General features: G+C 39.4%; 1 protein-coding gene across 6 annotated transcripts in view; it reads left to right on the forward strand.

Annotated features, from left to right (window-relative positions):
* fhod3b (formin homology 2 domain containing 3b) overlaps window positions 1–23577 on the forward strand; it is a 189262-nt gene that overhangs the window by 28756 nt on the left and 136929 nt on the right. For all 6 annotated transcript variants that reach the window (XM_055209661.2, XM_055209662.2, XM_055209664.2 and 3 more), the window contains exon 3: window positions 12406–12470. In XM_055209661.2, the coding sequence (XP_055065636.2) occupies window positions 12406–12470 (65 nt within the window). The remainder of the gene's footprint in view (window positions 1–12405; window positions 12471–23577) is intronic.

Consider the following 23577-nt stretch of genomic DNA (forward strand, 5'->3'; position numbering starts at 1 on the left):
AAAAGCGTGCTATAGTATATAGGGAGGGCATTTTGATGAGGTTGTTGGTTGCTAACAGCGATGCCCTCGTGTGTGGCACGCTGCCAGGCAGCTCATCAAACTTTCTTTGTGTAACTTATGTAACCCCATTAGAAAATGGTCCTGACAATAAGGAGTTAAAGTGTTTGTTTATATCTCTGTTAGTCTGTAACATACAAGAAAATCCACCAATCATATTTATGTGTAAAACTGAACTCTGCAGATCTGCTTAGCGATAGCTGAGTGAGTTATGAAGGGATCATTGTGATTGGTTAAAAAATGTTACAAGCTCCGCCCCTTGCAGAGCGAGTGGATGTGTGTGAGAACGGAGGGAGATGCAAACTAAGATGTGAACAGCGGAAAGCTAAACTCATGTAAATATGGCTTCAAACAGTTTTATTTGTTAAAATTGGTTTAAGAGTTTCTTTGTATAAGTTCAAGGAACTGCTGGAGTTTTTTGTTTATTTTTATTTTTATCCCGAGACGGAAAGCACGTTCATTGAATCTCGGTGAGTGATCATATAATCACATGTGATGTCATGTGCGGTTAGCATGTGCTGCTAGTCACAGCGTGATTTAGTTGTATAAAACTATTAATCAAATGATTGTTTTGATTGGTGATTTCATCAACATAAGATGTAATGTGTGTATATGATGGTATGATGTGATTTAAGAAAGAACAATTTGTTGTTTCATATGCAAGTACATGAGATTGTAAGATACAAATTGCTGTGTTTAAAGATTCATAGTAATGTTGTATTAATCTTCTATATAGACCAAAATCATACCACATTGTGTTTTTATGAGCTGAAGTTGTTCAGTTATGTTAAAGAAGTACAATTTTGAACCATATTAATATTGTCAAATGCATAATATGTGGGAAACATGTATGTATGTATCCATGTATATGTTATTCTGAAATGGTTAACTTTCAAAATGTTGACATTTTGAAGTATAATTTTGATGTGCATTAGTACAAATGTTCACAACAGACTGTGATGAATGTAATAGTGATGTTTGTGCCTGTTTTTGTGCAGGCCAGGTTTTTTGATTGAATTGATTTCTCTTCCGGATGGGGGATGGCGAGCCAACCAGCTTGATTGTTGAAACTTTCAGCAGATCTTTATGTTCAGGCAACTCCTGATCACCAGTGCTGTGGTAGGACAGTATAAAACACAATCCGCAACCTATGGATAATCTTTTCCCTTTTCTGGAACTTTAATTGACACTGATTCAAACTCTTTTTCCATTGAACTGGAACCGACTAAATCTGAGCTCAGCAACGTGAATCGAACTGACCAATGGTTGATCATTGATCAAACTATACACTTACACTGATAAGACACACACACACACTTTTATTGTAATTGTTTATCTTTATTCATTGTTGAGTTAATACAAGTTACGTTGCAAATGCATTTTACTTGTTGTCTTTAATTCATTTTTTGTTAAATGAAAACAGTTGATTATAAAATCTTGATTTAAGCATTATCACCAAACCGAACCTAGTGTGTATTTACCTATACAAGGGTTACACAGTAAAACGTGGCGAGCCAGCCAGGAGATAATTGATGGTGCATGAATCTATTTTTCTGTTATTTTTATTGATTTGATTTCATTCTCTGTATATACACTGATACAGTTCATTGTACTAGAGGAAAATGGATGTAGTATCCAAGGAAAATTTAGAAGTGCCCAATTGTGTTCTAGTAAGTGGGTTGTCAAACACTTCTGTTGATGATGACATTTTTGAGTTTTTGAGTAAATATGGGCGCATATCAAGAAAGGTAAAAATAACTGACGCTCAATCCCTGTTCTATGGGCAGACAGTAGTTGAATTTGAGCAGAGTAGTGCAATAACAGCCTTAGAGGCGCTTCCCTTACCTTATAGCAGAACTCTTCGGGAAGACCCTGAAATAGTTTGTCATGTTCAGAGTCTCGCAAGCATAATCAGTGAGATTCATGGTAACACTACAACAAGAGCCTACCTTTCTCAGCTTAAACAATTAGCACAGTTGAGTGGGAAGCAATTTGCAGATATCCTCCAGGATGAACTCAGTAGGATCAGTGATTCTGTTGCAGATCAGCATATGCTCGATGCTGATCCATGCTTGGATACAGATGCGCATTCGTTACCTCATGAACCAGTGGCAGTGTCTAATGATGGGTTTCAGAGGCAGTCACGTAGACCTTCAGATGATACAGGGTTTGTACCTGAGGTTCCTATAAGTACTCACACTGCAAGAGCTAATAGTACACCTGTAGTGCTCTCAACCAGCCAGCTTACTACGCCAGAGGTTCAACGTGTGGTAGTAGAGCATGTTGTTAGAAGTGGTGAACTAGCCTCGCAACTTCATTCACCCTTAAAGTTGAAACCCTTTTCTGGCAGAGTCCCTCACCAAAATTTCGAGGTTGATTATGATACCTGGCGCGCAACAGTCAGTCTCTACTTAAATGATCCTATGATTAGTGATGCACAAGTTGTTCGGAAGATCATTGAGAGTCTTTCACCTCCTGCGTCTAACATAATCAAACCTTTAGGTCCCCTGTCTTCACCTAAAGCCTACCTGGATCTCCTTGATTCTGCTTTTGCTGCAATTGGAGATGGAGACGAGCTTTTTGCCGCTTTTCTAAATCTTAATCAGAATGCAGGTGAAAAACCCTCGGACTACCTCCATCGCCTTCAAACGGCACTGAATTCTGTTGTAAGGAGCAATGGCCTCGCCCCCAGTGAGTCAGATAGGCAGCTGTTGAGACAGTTCTGCAGGGGGTGCTGGAATAACTCCCTGATTTCCAACCTTCAGCTTGAACAGCGCAAACAAAAGCCTCCAACCTTTCCAGAGCTACTACTTATGCTCCGCACAGAAGAGGATCGGCAGGCAGCTAAGAGTAGTCGCATGAGACAGCACCTTGGTGTGACGAAAGCAAAGATGCAACCAAATGTACAAGCTGCCTGTAACATGTGCTTCGTAACCTCTGACTTACCGGGTGATAACGACCATATTCCTTCTGCCGCAGTACAGCCCCTGCAAAAACAAATATCTAAACTGCAAACTCAAGTTGCTAAGATTCTGTCCATTCATGAACGGAAATAGGTCCAGGCGAAAGCCCCTAAGCGTGACAAAACCAAGCCAGTTGATCAAAAGTCAGATGTAAGACCCATGCCAACCTCTCCTGTTCCTGCTTCAAGGCCTAAGCCATGGTATTGTTTTAAGTGTGGTGAGGATAGTCATATTGCTGCCACCTGCAATAATGCACCAAACCCAGTCTTGGTGCAAGAAAAAAAGAAAGTGCTTAGAGACAAGCAGCGTGCTTGGGATGCGCAAAATGTTTCACTGGACAAACAAGATTTAAACTAGCTGAGGCCCCTGTTGAGGGACATGCAGAGGCCATGAAAAGTTCATGTCCCACTTCTAAAAGCCAGTTATGTGCCTTAAAGACACACATTGTCTCAAAACTTGAAAAGCTGCCAAAACAGCTAATTGGAGGAAAATGTACTGCAGTCGTCCAAATAGGTGGGACTGAGTGCAATTGTCTATTAGATACAGGCTCTCAGGTCACAACTATTGCTCAGTCATTTTATAATAACCACCTTTCTGACCAGCCTATACAACCTATTGACAAATTGCTTGCTGTTGAGGGTGCCAATGGTCAGCTAGTACCTTATTCAGGCTACATTGAGGTCTGTATAAAGTTCCCTAAAGATTTCGCCCAGTCTGAACCTGAGATACATACCCTTGCTTTGGTTGTGCCAGATGTTAGTTCAACCAATGACGTTCCCCTGTTGATTGGCACTAATACTTTGGATGTCATATATGAGCAATGTAGTAATCAGTCAACTGAGTGGACTAGTTCCTCTCGTTATGGTTATGATCAAATTTGGAAAGTACTGAGTAAGAGACAAAAACAGGCTTCAAGTGGAAGGCTAGGCTTAGTAAAACTTAAAGGAAGAACAAATGAAATTCTCCCAGCAGGGCAAAAGATTTTACTTGAAGGGTACCTTGTTCAGTCTGCTTCAGTGGGGAATGAGACATGGGCCTTACTGGAACAACCATCAGAATCCATTCTTCCTGGTGGGGTGTTTGTAGACCACTGTCTCATTACCTTACCAAAGCATAGTCCCTTTAAAGTGCCAGTTTGCTTGAGAAATGAAACTGATCATGATGTTCTTCTTCCGAGTAATTGTGTTTTGGCTGAACTTTGCATTCCACACCAGCTTGTTCAGACTCCTAGCATGAGAAAAGAGGAACTGACTTTAGCTGGATGTTCTAGTCAGCAAGAGAAAACTCTAAATCCTAAATTGCAGTTTGACTTTGGAATGTCACCACTATCCCCTGAATGGAAAGGACGCATAACTCAGAAACTGAACTCTTTCAATGATGTTTTCTCCCATCATGATCTCGATTTCGGCCATGCCACAAAAATAAAGCATCACATCAAGTTAAGAGATGAGACGCCTTTCAAACAAAGAGCACGTCCAATCCACCCAAGAGATTTAGAGGCTGTGAAACAACATCTGCAAACTCTCCTTGGCGCTGGTATCATACGGGAGTCGGAGTCTTCATTTGCGTCACCAATAGTTGTTGTGCGGAAAAAGAATGGAGATGTACGCCTCTGTGTTGATTATAGGAGGTTAAATATGCAAACAATACGGGACGCATATGCACTTCCAAATCTGGAGGAGTCATTCTCTGCACTTGCAGGATCGCAGAGGTTTTCCGTAATGGACTTGAAATCCGGATATTACCAAGTTGAAATGGAGGAGGAAGATAAGCCTAAGACGGCATTCGTTTGCCCATTAGGCTTCTGGGAGTTCAATCGGATGCCACAGGGGGTCACGAATGCTCCAAGCACTTTCCAGCGCCTAATGGAAAGATGCATGGGCGATATACATTTGAAAGAAGTTCTCGTTTTCTTGGACGATTTAATTGTGTACTCTGACAGTTTGGAGGAGCATGAGAATAGGCTTGTCCATGTGTTAGAACGTCTCAGAGACTATGGACTCAAATTGTCCCTTGACAAATGCAAATTTTTCCAGACTGATGTCCGATATCTAGGACACATTGTGTCAAGAGAAGGGGTGAAAACGGATCCTGAGAAGATTCGAGCACTCAAAACCTGGCCGAGACCCCAGAATCTGAAGGAACTGAGGTCATTCCTCGGTTTTTCAGGATATTACCGACGTTTCATCAAAGACTATTCAAAAATAGTCAAACCATTGACAAACCTCACAGCTGGTTACCCCCCTCATCGCAAAGGGTCCAAGGCAGCTGCTGATGGTCGATATCTGAATACCAAAGAGCCCTTTGCTGAGCGGTGGACCCAGGAGTGCCAAAAAGCTTTTGAGACCGTTATTGACAAGTTAACATCCGCTCCTGTTCTTGGGTTCGCAGACTCTAAGCTTCCTTACACTCTACATACGGATGCTAGCACTTATGGGTTGGGTGCAACCTTGTACCAAGAACAAAATGGCCAACCTCGTGTGATTGCTTATGCAAGCAGAGGATTAAACCGGAGTGAATCAAGGTACCCAGCCCATAAACTAGAATTTTTAGCCCTTAAGTGGGCTATTGTAGAAAAATTCCATGACTACCTTTATGGAAGTCAATTCACGGTAGTCACTGATAATAACCCGCTAACCTACCTGCTTACCACAGCTAAGTTAGATGCGGCCAGTTATCGTTGGCTCGCTGCCTTGTCCACTTTCACTTTTAACATCAAGTACAGGGCGGGTAAGCACAATATGGATGCTGATGGGTTATCAAGGAGACCTCATGATGTGTTGGAAGATGATTGCATATCGAAAGATGAAAGTAACAAGATCCAACGTTTTACTTCACATCTCTTGGAGTCTGCTAGTCCACTGAAAGACATTGCAAGGGAAACTGTTGAAGCGGCATGTCAAAAGCATCTTGTCACTCAAAACTCTGAGCAAATTCCCTACCTTGGCTATGTAGAATCCTTAGCAATGCAGGCGTCCGCCATTCCCTCTTGCTTTGAAGAGCAGGACATTGAGTGTGGTGTTTTACCCCTGCACAAGTATGATCAGACAAACCTCAAGAGACTGCAGAGAGAAGATCCTGTCATAAAGCAAGTCATAGATCTCATGGAATCTGATAAAAGAGTGCCTACCGACTTGAAGGTTGACAATTCTGACCTCCAGTTGATGCTGAGGGAGTGGGATCGTCTTCAGCTGAAGGATGAACTATTGTACCGCACACGGCTGTGTGACGGCCAGACTGTTTTCCAGTTAGTATTGCCATATGCAATCCGACCTCAAGTACTCCAGGAACTCCATGATGATATGGGCCATTTAGGGATCGAAAGAACTCTTGACCTAGTAAGATCCAGGTTTTATTGGCCCAAAATGTCTTTGGAAGTAGAACGCAAGGTTAAAACCTGTGGAAGGTGTATCCGAAGGAAGTCTCAGCCCAGTAAAGGTGCTCCTCTTGTCAACATATGCACTACCAGGCCCATGGAACTGGTGTGCATGGATTTCCTATCACTGGAGCCTGACAGTCGGAACACTAAAGATATCCTTGTAATTACTGACCACTTCACAAAATATGCGGTGGCCATCCCCACGAAAGATCAAAAAGCAGTCACAGTTGCCAAGTGTCTGTGGGACCAATTTCTCACTCACTATGGTTTCCCTGAACGACTTCATAGCGACCAGGGTAGAGATTTTGAATCCCATGTCATAAGGGAGCTGTGTACTCTTACAAACACACGGAAGGTGAGAACAAGTCCATATCATCCCAGAGGGAACCCTGTGGAGCGATTTAATCGCACCCTCTTGAGTATGTTAGGTACCTTGCAGGACAAAGAAAAAGCTCACTGGCGTGATTATGTGAAACCATTAACTCATGCATACAATTGCACCAAGAATGACGTCACTGGGTTTTCACCGTATGAGCTTATGTTTGGTCGGCAGCCAAGGTTACCTATCGATGTTGCTTTTGGGTTACCTGTCAGAGATGATACGGCTACTACTCATTCCCAGTATGTGAAGAACCTGAAGGCTAAATTGGAACACAGTTATGGGATTGCAATTCAAAATGCAAAGAAGGTGGCTGACAAAAACAAAAAACGCTTTGATAAGGTCATCAGAGAGTCCACCTTGGAAATGGGAGACAGAGTTCTAGTAAGGAACTTGCGTTTGCGTAATAAACATAAACTCGCTGATCGGTGGGAATCTACTGTTTACATTGTGACCAAACGTATGGGAGACTTACCAGTGTACTCCGTTAAACCTGAGAATGCCGATGGGCCAGTACGGACGCTGCATCGTGATCACCTTCTTCCCTGTGGATTTCTTCCTGAAACAAAAGAGGCAGAGGAAGTAGTCATTCCAACTAGAAAGCCAAAAACAAGACAAGATCGGATTCAGCTTGACCAACCTGATTCAGAAGATGAAGAAGAATACTGGTTGCATTCTTTCATCTCACCAACTCTAACAAGAGAGCAAGCGATGGAGTCCCTTGAAGTGAAAAAGAACCATAATGTTACAAATCAGTTCACTGAGATGGGAAACAACAAGGGAAACTCACTTCAGACTGTTCCAAAAGTTGGCATAAAAGACCAATCCTTGCCTGATGTAAAAGATATGGAACTGCATGGTGGTGACACAGTTGTCGTAAACCAAACAGAAAATGAGATTGAACATCAAAACTACTCACCTCTTATTTTAACTGATGAGAGAGATCTAGTTGAGACATTTGTAAATGTGAGTAGGACTGAGAAATTGCCTGATGTTTCAGTTGAGCTTGATGAAGTCGTAAAAAGTACCCCACCGCATACTATCGTTAATATGCCAGATTCAGAGGTTAATGCACCCGAAGCTGCTATTGAGATCCCTGAAAATGAATCATCAGGTGAATGTCCGGTACGCAGATCTGAAAGAATCCGTAGAGCTCCTGGGTTGTTCCATTACCCAACATTAGGGAAGCCCATAATTTCTTTTGCACAGACTGTATTAGAAGGATTTCATCAAGCACTAATTGGTACTTTAATAGAAAGACATGATAATTTAAGAAATCCTGTGATGTCAAATGGCTATGTAGTCTAATAACATGAAGGGACTCATGTTGATTCAGAGGGGGAGGGTGTAACCCCATTAGAAAATGGTCCTGACAATAAGGAGTTAAAGTGTTTGTTTATATCTCTGTTAGTCTGTAACATACAAGAAAATCCACCAATCATATTTATGTGTAAAACTGAACTCTGCAGATCTGCTTAGCGATAGCTGAGTGAGTTATGAAGGGATCATTGTGATTGGTTAAAAAAATGTTACAAGCTCCGCCCCTTGCAGAGCGAGTGGATGTGTGTGAGAACGGAGGGAGATGCAAACTAAGATGTGAACAGCGGAAAGCTAAACTCATGTAAATATGGCTTCAAACAGTTTTATTTGTTAAAATTGGTTTAAGAGTTTCTTTGTATAAGTTCAAGGAACTGCTGGAGTTTTTTGTTTATTTTTATTTTTATCCCGAGACGGAAAGCACGTTCATTGAATCTCGGTGAGTGATCATATAATCACATGTGATGTCATGTGCAGTTAGCATGTGCTGCTAGTCACAGCGTGATTTAGTTGTATAAAACTATTAATCAAATGATTGTTTTGATTGGTGATTTCATCAACATAAGATGTAATGTGTGTATATGATGGTATGATGTGATTTAAGAAAGAACAATTTGTTGTTTCATATGCAAGTACATGAGATTGTAAGATACAAATTGCTGTGTTTAAAGATTCATAGTAATGTTGTATTAATCTTCTATATAGACCAAAATCATACCACATTGTGTTTTTATGAGCTGAAGTTGTTCAGTTATGTTAAAGAAGTACAATTTTGAACCATATTAATATTGTCAAATGCATAATATGTGGGAAACATGTATGTATGTATCCATGTATATGTTATTCTGAAATGGTTAACTTTCAAAATGTTGACATTTTGAAGTATAATTTTGATGTGCATTAGTACAAATGTTCACAACAGACTGTGATGAATGTAATAGTGATGTTTGTGCCTGTTTTTGTGCAGGCCAGGTTTTTTGATTGAATTGATTTCTCTTCCGGATGGAGGATGGCGAGCCAACCAGCTTGATTGTTGACACTTTCAGCAGATCTTTATGTTCAGGCAACTCCTGATCACCAGTGCTGTGGTAGGACAGTATAAAACACAATCCGCAACCTATGGATAATCTTTTCCCTTTTCTGGAACTTTAATTGACACTGAGTCAAACTCTTTTTCCATTGAACTGGAACCGACTAAATCTGAGCTCAGCAACGTGAATCGAACTGACCAATGGTTGATCATTGATCAAACTATACACTTACACTGATAAGACACACACACACACTTTTATTGTAATTGTTTATCTTTATTCATTGTTGAGTTAATACAAGTTACGTTGCAAATGCATTTTACTTGTTGTCTTTAATTCATTTTTTGTTAAATGAAAACAGTTGATTATAAAATCTTGATTTAAGCATTATCACCAAACCGAACCTAGTGTGTATTTACCTATACAAGGGTTACACTTACACAAAGCAGCGTTTGTTTACGGGTCTCAGTGTTTAAAAGGGTCCTGCTTTCAGGAAACGTACCTGCAGTATCTCGCACTATATTGGCTGGCGGATGTAAATCTGGAAATCACTTCTATCTGTTTTATCTGCCATCGTTATGAGTTTCTGTTTAGTCTGCTTCTCTTTACTGTGTTGCTTCTTGTCTTCACGATGTGTTTATCTTATTTCTGGTAAATGGCTTCGACCCACACGGGTCCTATTTTAGAGTCAATGTGGTGTAGGGTTGTGGTTAATCGAAAATCTTTATCATTGCAAAAAAAATTTTGTACCTGTATTTTTGTGAATGGAAAACACTCTTTGTTAATCAAATAGTATGAGAAATGTGTTGATGCTTGGACAAAATATGAACACAAATATGGATTTTAGTGAAGTATATGTCACATTACATTTACATTTATGCATTTAGCAGACGCCTTTCCATAGTACATAGTACACTTTGGGCCAGATTTACTAACTGCTTGTGCCAGCGCAAACCATCATTTTGGGGTTTCCCTTTCAGAAGTCATGTGGGTTACACAACAATTACTTTTGTGATACACTGTTCCTTTAAGATCTGAACAGTACACATACATCCATCGGCACCAATCTTGTGGGTGCTCCGGAGCTCGAGAACCCACCGAAATGGAAAAAAGACAGATACGCTCAATTAATTTGAATCAAAAACGCTATCTCGCAAGTTGTAATATCTACAATGCTTTGATGAATAAGCTGAATAAGGGGCATCTCGCATGCACATTTCGCATCTAAAATCGTGCGGAAAATGCAACTCCCTTCTTCTTTCCAAAGTGCTTGGGCACTCCAATAGCATCCGCCGTTGCTTAGCAACCGAAGCATTGCGTGACGTTGCGCCGAGCACCCACTGGCAGAAAAAGAAATCTTCTGTGTGTGTTTATTTCAAGTTATTCACCCAGACAGACAGTTCCTCTGTTCATCAGGCCTGATAATCTAAGAAAGAGCGGGGGCTGGATCTGTGCCCATACTCGTCTTTCACTCTTTATATATAAATGGCGTGACCTATATGCCATCTCCACCACTACTTCAGGTCCAGGGGTCAGAGGACTGCCAGAAGCTGTCCTGCTTCCACCTCGTTTTCACCCTTTTCCCACATTAACCCTCTCCTCTTCACTGTCAGTCTATCGAATTCCTTCCCGAGCAGGAAGTCAGCTGGGTCTGCACCCACCGTCTGTTGCGGCTCAGTGCCGCATATGGCTCAGGTCCCTTTAGACTAGCAGCTTAACTCACCTGACCTAAATATAAGAGCAGACGTGACGCAAGGCACCAGGCTCACTGTGTAAACAGTTTTACTTTACAATTTTAAAGTTTTGTCAAAAATCTAGGGCTGTGTAAGAATTTTGCAGTACAATACCAATATGTATCACAATACAGGGGTTGCGATACAAAATGTTGCAATACTGTAAAAAGTTTCCTATTTTTAGGAAAATAATAGGATTTCAATTTAGGAAAGCTGTCATTGAGAACACACCACCATATGCAAACTTTAGCAAAAAACAACAACAAACAAACAAATTATGGCGTGCCCAGAGATAAGTTTAGAGATGAGAAGAATGCTATCCAGTGGTCGGGATGTAAACTTCAAATGAAACAACAGCCATGAATTTTGTATGATGCGTCTTTGGGTGATTTTTTGCACTTAAAGGCGGGGTGCGTGATCTCTGAAAGCCAATGTTGACATTTGAAATCACCTAAACAAACACGCCCCTACCGCAATAGAATCTGGCCTTTCTTTTGATAGACCCACCCCACACATACACATATTAGTAGACATGCCCCTTACTGCTGATTGGCTACAAGTGTGTTTTGGTACTCAGCCCGAATCCCTTTTCCAAAGCGCTTTTCAAAAATCATGCACCCCGCCTTTAATAAAGCCACATACCTTCTATGTGGATATCAGAAATGGTATAAAAGATGTCACTGGGACAGTAACTTTTAAAAAGTTCCTAATATGTACAATTTAGGTACAAAACTTATGTATATATTTGGTACCAATATGTACCTTTGATGAACTAATATGTACTCTTTTATGCGTAAAAAGTGTACTTTTTGAATGGATACTGCCCCAGTCAACATGTTTGTATTATTCTGAGAGTGTGTAGTGATAATTTTAGTACTATTATTATGATACTTTATCATACTATATATACCATGATACACACAATTTTGATAATAATTTCATTTACAACTCCTAGGTATTTAAAAAAAAGCATACCACTTCAAATAAAGATGGTATTGCCATTGTATCATGTCAAAAAACATCTTACTTTTGTTAACCCAAAAATGCAAGTTTTGTTATCATTTACTCACCCATATGTTGTTTTTAACCTGTATGAGTCATGTTGAACAAAAAAGACAATATTTTGATAAATTATGCTGGTAAGCACACAGTTGACAGTCCCCATTGACTTCCATAGTAGGAAAAACAAATACTATGGAAGTCAGTGGGTAGTACCGTCAACGGTGTGCTTACCATCATTTATCAAAATATCTTTTTTGTGTTCAACAGAATAACACAACTTATACAGGTTCAGAACAACATGAGGGTGAGGAAATGATGACAGATTTTGCATTTTTGGATTAACCCCTTCACGTTCAGAGGGACAATTTTGAGCTCCTGCACTGTAGACAGCAGGTCATATCTATTTATCATTATACGGATATATATTTAAAAAAAATTTTGAACTGCAAATATTTGGATACAATACCATCGGTTCAGTACTGTAACCATAGTATTTTGTATTGTATTTACAGTTTCTGCATAATGTTGTTTGTTTGCTCCTCAGGAGGGGAAAGAAACACAGTATTGTCTTAAGAACGCAGCTGTCTGTCAGAGTTCATGCCTGTATAGGTGAGTAACAAAATGCTATTTTAAAATAAAAAAATCTCTATCTTAAAGTGAGTAATGATCTGGCTCGGTCAGGAGTTTCAGGTTGTATTAAATGGTTTAGGAATTATTTTCCCATTTGTTTCTTGTTGAACTGATGGATGTGTGAATTATACTGAGGGTCTTGCTGGAGTTTAACTGTGTGGTAAAGTTTTTCTGTTGCTAATGGGCTCTCCAAGGTTTATGATCTTGTTTGATGTTCCATGCTTGATTTCTCAATCAATACAAAATAGCTCGTTCAGCAACTTTATGTGAATGCCAGAGAAGTGGTTTAGACACACGCCAACACACGTCTTGTGTCAGGCATGTTTGCTTTAAAACAATAAAAAATCAAGTTTTATTGTTGCTAAAAGGTCACCTTAATTTATAATAGAGATAACATTTATACTAACAATTACACAAATGTGCAAGGGTGCATTTTCCAGAACTGTGTGGTTGTTGTGGTAAATTAATTTGTTATATGGGAAGCCTAATAGCAGTTATATGTGAAATATACAGTAAATTAATTATATGTGATCCTGTCTGTAAAATCAAGGCTAAAGTATCATAATCTAATTAAGCGATTAGGAAAATTAAAGAGCACCAATTATCAAAATCCACTTTTACAAGGTGTTTGGAGATAAATGTGAAACCAGGCAGAAACCAGTCTGTGCTTATCTTAAAGAGACAGTAACCTCAATTAGCATACTTAAGTCTCTATCATTAATGTTAATCAAACAACCCAAGACAAAGAGAAAATCACTTCTGTAGCTCTAAAAAAATAATAATTATATTTAATTTATGATTTATTTTGATTTAATTTCTGTACCTAATGTCATTTTAGATCTTACTTAATGTGCAACGTTGCTCTTTTTTGTAAATGTTTGTAATTTCTATATTTATTAAAGGTGCAGTGTGTACATTTTAGGTTGTGAATTGCAACCAACGGCTCAGTCCACTGCTCACCCCTCACTTTTGAAACACAGAGAAGCTACGATAATTGCCACCGGACAAACATGTCATCGTCAGAAACAACTTAAAGTAAATAATAAAGTTTGTCCGTTAAAGGTTTCTGTAGAAACATGGTGGCACAAAATGGTGACTTCCACTTATGGGGACCCTTGGTGTATGTAGATAAAACATCTCATTCTAATGTAATAAAAACATAATGATTCATTAAGAAAGGTCTTTATACACCCCTGATCATATAGTTTTGTATATTATTTTGCATTTCTGTCAAGAGATCCTTCTAAAAATACACACTGCACCTTTAATGTTTGATTTTTCCCACCCCTTTTTTCGTGATCCGGAAAATGATCTGATCCGTGCCTCAAAAACCGAGTGTGATCCAAACTGTGAGTTTTGTGATTCGTCAGACCACTAGTACACACATGAAAACAGCGCTTTTTTGCTCCCACCCAAATAGGGGCTCTTTGGACATGCTATAACAAATGATATGTGGGGTATTCTGAGCTGAAACTTCACAAACACAATTTAGGCACACCTGAGACGTATTTTACATCTTGTAGAAATCGCATATGTGCCCTTTAAAGTTGATTTCAGTCATTGAATTTAGGGATGCGATGATAAATGCCGATATACACTAATAATACCTGGCCGATAACTCTTCTGAATCGCACAGCCGATATTATGCACAGCTATGTACTTTGGATTTGATCAGTAAGTCCTTATCAATCTGAAATCACTGTTAGTTTCAGTCGTTTCGTTTATAACATGCATTTGAAAAAAAGCAACACTCGTCAAACATTTAATCATTATACATATTCGTTATTATCATAAAAATACCTGAAAAAGTTTGAAGAACAGCAATATACAGTAAATATATGCTTAAGCCATTTCCTGGAGCAGCGTGTGTAATGGTTTGTCTTCTGCGGCGCATATTGACTTTTTGCACGAGAGCGCCCTCTGGCATTTGGATGTAGCGCCATTTCACCGTAATTCATTGAGAAGCATCATCGGCTGATTTATCTGTGCACCCCTAATTGAATTCACACTGATTTTAATCATTGTCATGACCTTACTTAGTCAGTATTAAAGGTATCAAGGCTATACTTTCAAAAAACATTCTTTACATTATCTTGGATGATTTTATGTCAAAAACATAACAAAAACGACTTTAGCTTGGTTTTCACAGACTTGGTCACATATAAGCAGTTAAATGGCTTAAATTAGTATGTAAAGTTACTGTATATTTCCAAGCAGTCATTGTTTAGCTCATATCCTTAAGCCCTGTTGACAGAATCAGGCTTCATTACCTCCGTAAGCCTTATCCCAGATTAACATCTGTGTCTTTGTGTGAAAGCATGGCAGCAGTGGTTATCTGTGTCACGCAAGATTAAGTATAACAGACAGCACCCTCAAATCCCATCTCAAACCTAATACTGTCGTTTCCTGGAAGTGCAGTTTGCATATAGATTTATTGTAGACTGCATGCCTACCAGCTGTTCATTGACTAATGCAGATGGCTTCTCAGATATGCAATTTAAGTCAGGTCATATAGATTTGATCACTGTGCAAGAGTAAACTGTGATTGGCTGCTTTACTTGTCAGTCAGACGGCTTCTTCCTATTCAACTAGGCAGTTCTTGGCAGGAAAAATCTGTGATGTGGACCAGACTTCGTGCCAAACGTCTGGCTACGCGAGACTACGTGATTCACTGCCGTTGTCTACAGGAACTTGTAGTCAGTTTTTAAGACAAGTGTCTGTCTGCAGCGAGCACCATAAACTTAGTGGTGTGCTGCGCTGCGGCCAAGCACACATGGCTCGTACTGTTTTCCTTCTCCAGACTGCAGGGGGAAATTTAACCATAAGCCTGCAAAAGCCATTAGCTTTAGAACTGTCAGGTTTTAATTTGTACTTTACTCGCAAAGTGTTATTTAAGGGTACCAGGGACAAAATTGACCCAAGAAAGAAGCAAGTTACCCCTCTCTGCGAAAACACTTTTGCTGGGGTTCTTCAAGCGTTGCCGATGCCGAAACTGTTGTCGAGATACAACAGACTTGCTCAGACAACTGCCCTTATTTACCTACAAATAATTTTCCTTTTTGTTGGAAGCCCGAGCCGTGAAAGAGGGGGGCAGTAGCTTAGCACGAATGCCTCTTGTAACAAACTCTTCCGAGAAGCTTCCCCAAACAGCAGCTTTGGACGTCTCCATCAAAACATACCACTGATTTATTTCTTGATAAAATACTTCAAGTGACTGTGCTGTTTGTCTCTGTAGAATCAATGTACCATAGCCAGTTTATCTGTGATTTATGCCCTTATGGAAAGAAGACCTTGATAAGAGAGCCACTATGCTCTGCAGATGTTGCTTCGGGTCTCTGCAGATCGTTCGAATGTTTTGCTGCTCTTCTATCTTCAGGACCTGTTCTTAACAAGACCGCATTCCTTGTAGCAATGACGGGATCACTTTTCTGACCAGCTGTGTGTTTGTGTGATTGAGAGCCTATGTGGGTCAGAGGTGGGACCTGTGTTTCTCTTTCGCTAAGCTGATGACCCAAAACGACAGCTGCTTAGCGTTTCTTGGTTTACTTGTTTATGACAGCGTGGCACAGATATGCGTGGACTCACCGTAAACATCGCCCATGTGCAGTTTGTACGATAACTTCCTTGAGTCTGGCTCTGCTTTTGATCACACGTTCGGGGCCTTCATCTCCGGCTTGATGAAAGGAACGAATTCAAAACCACTGTGCTGTGGCTATTCATAGCAGGGCTCCACGCTCATCAGAGTGAAACGTCAACAGGGTCGTTGACACAAAGCAATGAGAACTATTTTACTGCACTTGTCCGGGCTCATTAGTAAAACTTGTAGCAGTTTGGAATAATGGATTCTGATTGGTCGCCGGTGGCATTCGGGGGGTCAGATATTTTAAATAATTAAGCTATGAGTGTTGACCACTCTCCTAGCTTCATGACTCCGCGGTCTCTTTTCCACATAATAAAATCATTTAGACTCAAATAAATAATTTATGTGCTTTTATTTCTTATTTTTGGTAAGCAGACATGTAATAAGCTGGATGATGTACGGTCATTTTTGCAAAATAAACCCTCACAAGATGTGATCACCAAGTCTGGGTTTATTTTATTATCCATTTTTCTGTATCCAGATGAGATGACAGAGGAGCGTTTGGCTACCGCGGTTCGACATTACGTTCACAATGACTTGTGTGTTTTGACTGTCCATCTTTATTACGGACCGTTAAGTGTAATATGTGTAGTTGTTGGTCTAATGGCTGCTAGGTAATGGATATTGTTATGCCATTGACTTTCGATACCATTAATTAGAAATATATTTTAAAGCCGTGGTTCTGAGAAATGTCATGATTTTATATTCAAATTTAAAGGAATAATTAGGTTTAAGGCCTCTGTTGCTGTGGAAAATGTTCCTGGCATTCGCGTTTACTCTCCTTGTGCGAATTGGAAGTTGATCCGGTTTGGAAAAGGTGTCCGGAGTGGATGTTCTTCCAATTAGGGATTGCGTAACAGTCGAGGCAGCGCATGAGAACACCGTTAATATAGTCATCATACCAATAAATTGAGTTTAAGGTCTGGTCGCAAGTGCACAGTTGACTTTGAGATATTATAAGTGAGTTAGCAGCGCAGTGTCTGGCTTCCTGTGGCTCTGTTGCATTTGTATCTTTAGCTCTGTTCCATAACTTACACACACAAAAAAATGCTGGTTTATTTTTATGACCCAGCATTGGGTCAAAAAGGGAATGAACCCAAAACACATTGTTGGGTCAAATACAAATATTTATAAACAGAGATACTTTGGCAAAAAATACCCCTTAAAGGGGGCATATCATAAAAATGTGACTTTTTTATGTTTAAGTGGTATAGTTGGGTCCCTAGTGCTTCTATCAACCTAGAAAATGTGAAAAAGATCAACCCAGTAGCTTCATTTTTGTAAACCATTCTCTGCAAGCATTGGCTCCCCCTGTGATGTCAGAAGGGGATAAAACCACCCCTTAAAGGACAAGTTCGGTATTTACACTTAAAGCCCTGTTTTCGGATTGTTTATGGTGAGGTAGAGCGGTTTTGACTGAAATTTCGACGTATGCGGCTGCCCCGAGAATTTTCGGGTGTTTGTGTTTCACCTCACACCTCTACAATGGGTTTATAGGTGCACTGGAACAATCCTTCCTAAAATGCATTAAACTTTCGTTTACAAAGACGTGAAATTCACCGAGTGGTCAGGGGTGTTTACTGATATGCTCACACAAAAATCGCTGCAAAAGATGCTTTCCAACAGGTGTTTTACCATTCGTTGTTAACTTGTGGACCTATTTTTCCAAACGCATCACACCCGTACATTCTTCCGTTGAGAGCTTGAATAATAGACACTCCAGCCCAGTTGGTGGCGCTAATCCGCCATTGCCAATTGCAAGAATAGAAACAAAGTTCCCGGCGCGGACTAACACCGTACCTCACAGAACATCTAATACAAGTCAATGGAGTTGGACAAAAACTACGATAAAACCTGTTGGAATGCGTCTTTTGCAGCAATTTTTGTGTGAGCATCAGTGAACTCCCCTGACCACTCGGTGAGTTTCACGTCTTTGTAAACGAAAGTTTAATGCATTTTAGGAAGGATTGTTCCAGTGCACCTATAAACCCATTGTAGAGGTGGGAGGTGAAACACAAACACCCGAAAATTCTCGGGGCAGCCGCATATGTCGAAATTTCAGTCAAAACCGTTCAATTTCATCATAAACAATCTGAAAATAGGGCTTTAAGTGTAAAATACTGAACTTGTCCTTTAATCTGCACTATCCAACCACGTCACTGCCAGATCAACTCATTTGCATTTTAAAGGGCGCACCCAAAAACCGCACATTTTTGCTCACACCTACAAATTGGCAATTTTAATGTCATAATAAATTATCTATATGGTATTTTGAGCTAAAACTTTAAAAACGTACTCTGGGGACACCAAAGATTTATTTGACATCTTAAAAAGGTCTTTTTAATTTAATCACCCTCAAGGCATCTGAGATGTACATAACTATGATCTTTTAGACAAACACAATTTGACAATTTCCTGGGTCTTCCAAGCTTTATAATGGGAGGAAATGGTGCTACTGATTTTAAAGCATCATCTTAAAGCGCATCTATCATTCACCGACATAATCCACATGGATTTTTATAAAAAAAATCCACTTTGTTAACTATAATAACTATCTTCCTGTAATGGCCAAGGCATATTTATGGGCTGCTTTTTCTTTATTAAATATCGGGTAGCACCACCAACGTTAGCACCAATGCCAATAATGCACTGAATGTTGGTGCTACCCGCCATTAAACGAAGAAGAAGAAGCTCCATGCGACCATTTTAGGAACTCTCTTCTCTCTCAACTGATAAAAATTTTTACCCTTTCTTTAAATTACACCTCTAAAATATCCAAATTTAAACAGGACTTCCTGAATGCAGCAGTTTAATGGTCTTAGTGTTAAACATCATAAGAAGCTGCGTATAAATATTTGTTTTATTCCTGTGTCGGGCATAAACATGAATGGCGAGCATAAAAGGCCCCTACATGTGACGGCCGTCATTTAGCTAGTTTGCGGAGAACCTCAGTGGTCGATGTTGGTGATATTTAGCGGTGCGGTAATGTACACAACATAGCTCACGGTTCGCTTCAGCAGTTGCGAAAAGCAGCAATCTCCAATTATCAGATGGCTAATTTTCAAAGCTCAGAAATGCTCATGCAACCTGTAAGTATGGCTTTCTGACAGGCCATAATTCAGACGTCTTAATCATAGTCATTTACTCATACATACATTTGGCCGCAGAGTAGATGCTCATTTGGGCTCACGGTTTCTGGTGGGTGAGCTAATGGTTTATTAAAGTGTGCAGGGCCGGTGTGGCTATTGACACTGATTTGCTATAATCAGCGTGTCTGGCTTGTATAATGGCAAGAGTCTTGATTAAACTCAACAATCCCTACGTGTGGTCCCAATAAAAGCACTCCCATTTATTGCCATTAGGTCTTGCTGCAAATCCAGCCATAATGCACTTTCAAACATGTGTAATAAATCTAAGGTAATGGTCTCGCTTTACGGTTCGGGGGACAGAACTTTTAGCAGACACTCCCTGATTGAGAGGCGAGTTAAATTTTCGGTAATGATCTCAGTCAAGAGCCTTGCCGCCCAAGAGCAGCATTTAAAAGCACATTGTGGTTATAGCCAAATTATAGACGTAAATTAAGGGAAGTTTAATGGATGTTGGGATTGTTTACTTGGTTTTGTAAGTTTCAGGGACAAATCACTAAATTAGGCCTGGGTTTTGTACAGTATAAGGTACAGAATATGGTTGAGGTATTTATATAATGCTTCATAAACATCATCATTTTCTGTATGGTGGTGTGCACTGTTCATGTAGTGTACAGATTTTAATGGTAAATGTCTAGATAGATATAATGCATGTAGTCATAAAATATACAACTTTGAAGCTAGCCATTTTATGGTTCTATGGTTTTATGGTTGTGTTGCTATTGCAATGCTCTATCAATTGAGTTAGATTAACACTGCAGTAGGTTTTGTCAGTTTATAAAAGGGTGGTTTCCCAGAAAGGTTATAGATTAAGCCAGTCCTAAGTTATATTATATTTAAGCAGTTTTACAAAAATACCTTAAGAATAAACATTACTTGTGTGCATCTTGAGACAAAACAGTTCCACTGATAAATTTTAAGATATGTCAGTGCAAGCTGTTTTTTAGTTAAAATGCATTTTAGTCTGGGACTAGGTTTAAGCCCTGTCCGGGAAACCACACCAAAGTTTACTAAAAGTTGATCAGTGTATCCACAATAGAGGCACATGTTAAATTAGCTCCTTATGAAGACATATACAAAGACCACTCTTTGTGTATGTCCCTGTATTATCATGACTGTAAAACGTGTCTTGCATGTTCAGCAACCTAAAGCACGGATGACAAGCTTTTTATTTTTGTTAAATGAGCTGCTATGGAAACTTTTGGCAATAATTTGCCCCGGTCTGACATGCAGTTTGATTTGCAGGACCTTCTGAAAGTTCACGTAAGTGAAAAACAGAAGCAAACAAAATTTGTGTACTACTCTATTGGTGTTTTTATGAAGAATCGTCTAAACTTAAAATTCTTTGATTATTTAGTCAACATTAGGTTTTTCCAGTCAAACTGGTTTATATGGCTGATGCCATGGTCAAGACTTTTCGTTCCATTGACTTTCATCATTACGAATGCGAATGCGGCAGACCGGAATCGCAAGCATTTCGCTGTGTACCAAAGTTCAGGGTTCCCACGGGTCCTTCAAATCCTTGAAAGTTTGTGAATCTGGGGAAAAAATACAAGGCACTGGGAAGTTTTAAAAAATCTACATACATAGATACAGGTCATTGAAAGTGCTTGAATCTATTTTATGCAATAAGTTTTCTGGAAAAAAATCCATATTATTCCCTGTGTAGTGTAAGATAATATCATAAAAATTCTAGACTTTTTAAGAACACGTGCTAAATTGTTTGTTTAAATGCTTATATCTTCTGTATGCGAATGTTGATTCATACCAAAATGCTTTTTTGCATAGTTGTGTTTGACACATGAAAGCGTCTCGTAATACGTAAGTAACTGTTGTTCCCTGAGAAGGGAACGAGACGCTGCGTCTCCCTTGCCATACTTCCAGCGTCCCTGTAACGCCGTCTTTGGCAATATTTCAGATAGCGATATACTTCATGGCTCCTGCATCATCCTTTAGTCCTTGAATTTGAGGGTATTGGACCTGGAAAGTCCTTGAAAGGTCCTTGAATTAGAAGTTAGGTGTGGGAACCCTGAAAGTTCAAGTTTGGTGAACTCTGACCAGGAAATTTGTATCACATCAGATGACATGTGACCAGTAAAACATTGGTAACCTTTTTCTACTAAAAAGCAAAGATGGACGAAGCGCTCCCTGGCCATATTCGCAGCAGCGTCCGAAAAATATTTGCATGCTTAAAGTCTAATATGACTGCCCTAGAGGCAAAGATTCAGTCAAGCATAACTAAAATTTCAGTCTGTTCTTCAAAAAATGCTATAAAAGTTTTTATGATTTATTTTTTGTGTTTAATGAAAGTCATGATAGACATGAGGGTAAATGATGAGAGAATATTCATATTACTGTGGCTTTAATAACATTGCATTGTTATGTGTATTTTTCCTTTACTGTTTGAATTTTAAGCTATATTCCAGTATTTTCCAGTGAGTGTGTTGTACATTGAGTTCTAAGTTTGTGTTTGGGATGCTGGATTGAAATTGTGACAGAACCTGCAGAATCTTTCCTCAAATAAAAATTTTCCAGGATGCGGGCCACATTAGTCACCATCTGAGTGTTTGTCCCGTTCCTTTTATGCTTCTCAGATGTCCTTTTTTGGACTATATCTGATATCAAGATATGACTCATTTTCCTATCGGTTTTTACTTGTAAACTATAATCTTCCAGTTTAAGCATTAACTTTAAGCAGAAATTTTGTGGGCGATTTCTGTAGTCACATGAAGTCTATAATATTGTGTATTATTTGTTATTAAACAGTCCATATAATATTGTAATTCTGTTACCAATCAACTCGAGAATTGTTTTGCTCTCCAGTTTTTTAAAAGGCAATTTTTCTGATGTATTGTGTGTCCGTGTGCTTGAGTATATATGAGGAGTTCAGATGCAAAATTCTCAGTGCATCTGACATGTTTTCTTGTAAAATTAAGAAATTTTATCAGGGTCTTTTACATTTCGGTTCAGTAATTTCACTTTAATGGTAATGTCACTTTAACGCAAAACCCTCTTAAGTACATGCAAGCTTTTGGGCAAAAAACACCACTTCTAAAAATAATCCACTTCTTTGGACAAGACATAGTAAATGGTTGCAAATCATGAAAGATGCAACTATCAACATTGCAAATGATAAAAAATCAGAATGTAAAAATAAAGATACTGTTCGAACCACGCATTAGGGGCGCTGTGATCCATGTGACGGCCAAATTCGTGTTATATTAAGGTCCAAGCCTAGATATGTATAAAGGCTAGATGTGTAACGTAATCGCCTGGCGGCCATCTTACCTCAGACAGCTCGCTCACTCGTAGCATTGTGTTTTAATGGTGCAGGTACTTTTAATGACCATAACTTGCTCAAATTTCTACCGATTTTCAAACGGTTTGGTTTTTTACAAACATTATTAACGTGGCTATAATTCTGGATGCTTTAACACGATTCATGAAAATTATTCATTAACTATGCAGTGTCATAGGTACATCTCTGATGTTTATAACAAACCAAACCGTTTGAGAATCGGTAGAAAATTGAGCAAGTTATGGTCATGTAAAAGTACATGTTCCATTAAACACAATGCTATGGATGAGCAAGTGCCCTGTGGTAAGATGGCCGCCAAAAGCAGATGTTCCACTCAATTGGCCAGCAGCGCGGGCGAGACATCTAGCCTTTATACATATCTATGGGTCCAAGTACTCACTTTGTTACGTGCGCCGTCGTTCATCCAATTCGGCTTCCATACACTTGAATGACTTTGATAAAAACAGTCATCATGGCACTGGCATTTAGTGGATTCTGCCAACAAATTAGTATTTCTGAATGTCCTGAGGCCGAAATTAAACATAATTGATATATATGATAGAGGTGCCGTTTTCCGGCTTCTGCATATGATCTCTTCATATGTTTTCAGTGGGAGCTGTTGTTATTTTATGTCCAGATGTATTCATAAATTGAGAAAATTATTCCTCCATATAGTTTATTGGCCTGTTTGTAACTCTTCAAAGTGAACTGAAATTGAATTTCTAGTGCTAGGTTGATGACCACAGATTTTTACCCATAACATATGTAACAATGGTTGGATTATGTCCTTATAGAGACACCAGTCTGGGAAGCAGAGACTTACAAACAGTTAAATGATGACAGACACATGACATGGGACAGCCTATCCACACACACTGACACACACAAAACACATTTGTCCAGACACATTCACAGCATCTCGACCAAACCATCTGGTTTCCATTGTAACCCCCTCTGCGTCCCTCACAGCTTAAAGAGGAAAAGATTAAAACTGTCTACATG

This window comes from Misgurnus anguillicaudatus, chromosome 10 (assembly GCF_027580225.2).
Source record: "Misgurnus anguillicaudatus chromosome 10, ASM2758022v2, whole genome shotgun sequence".
NCBI lineage: Eukaryota > Metazoa > Chordata > Actinopteri > Cypriniformes > Cobitidae > Misgurnus > Misgurnus anguillicaudatus.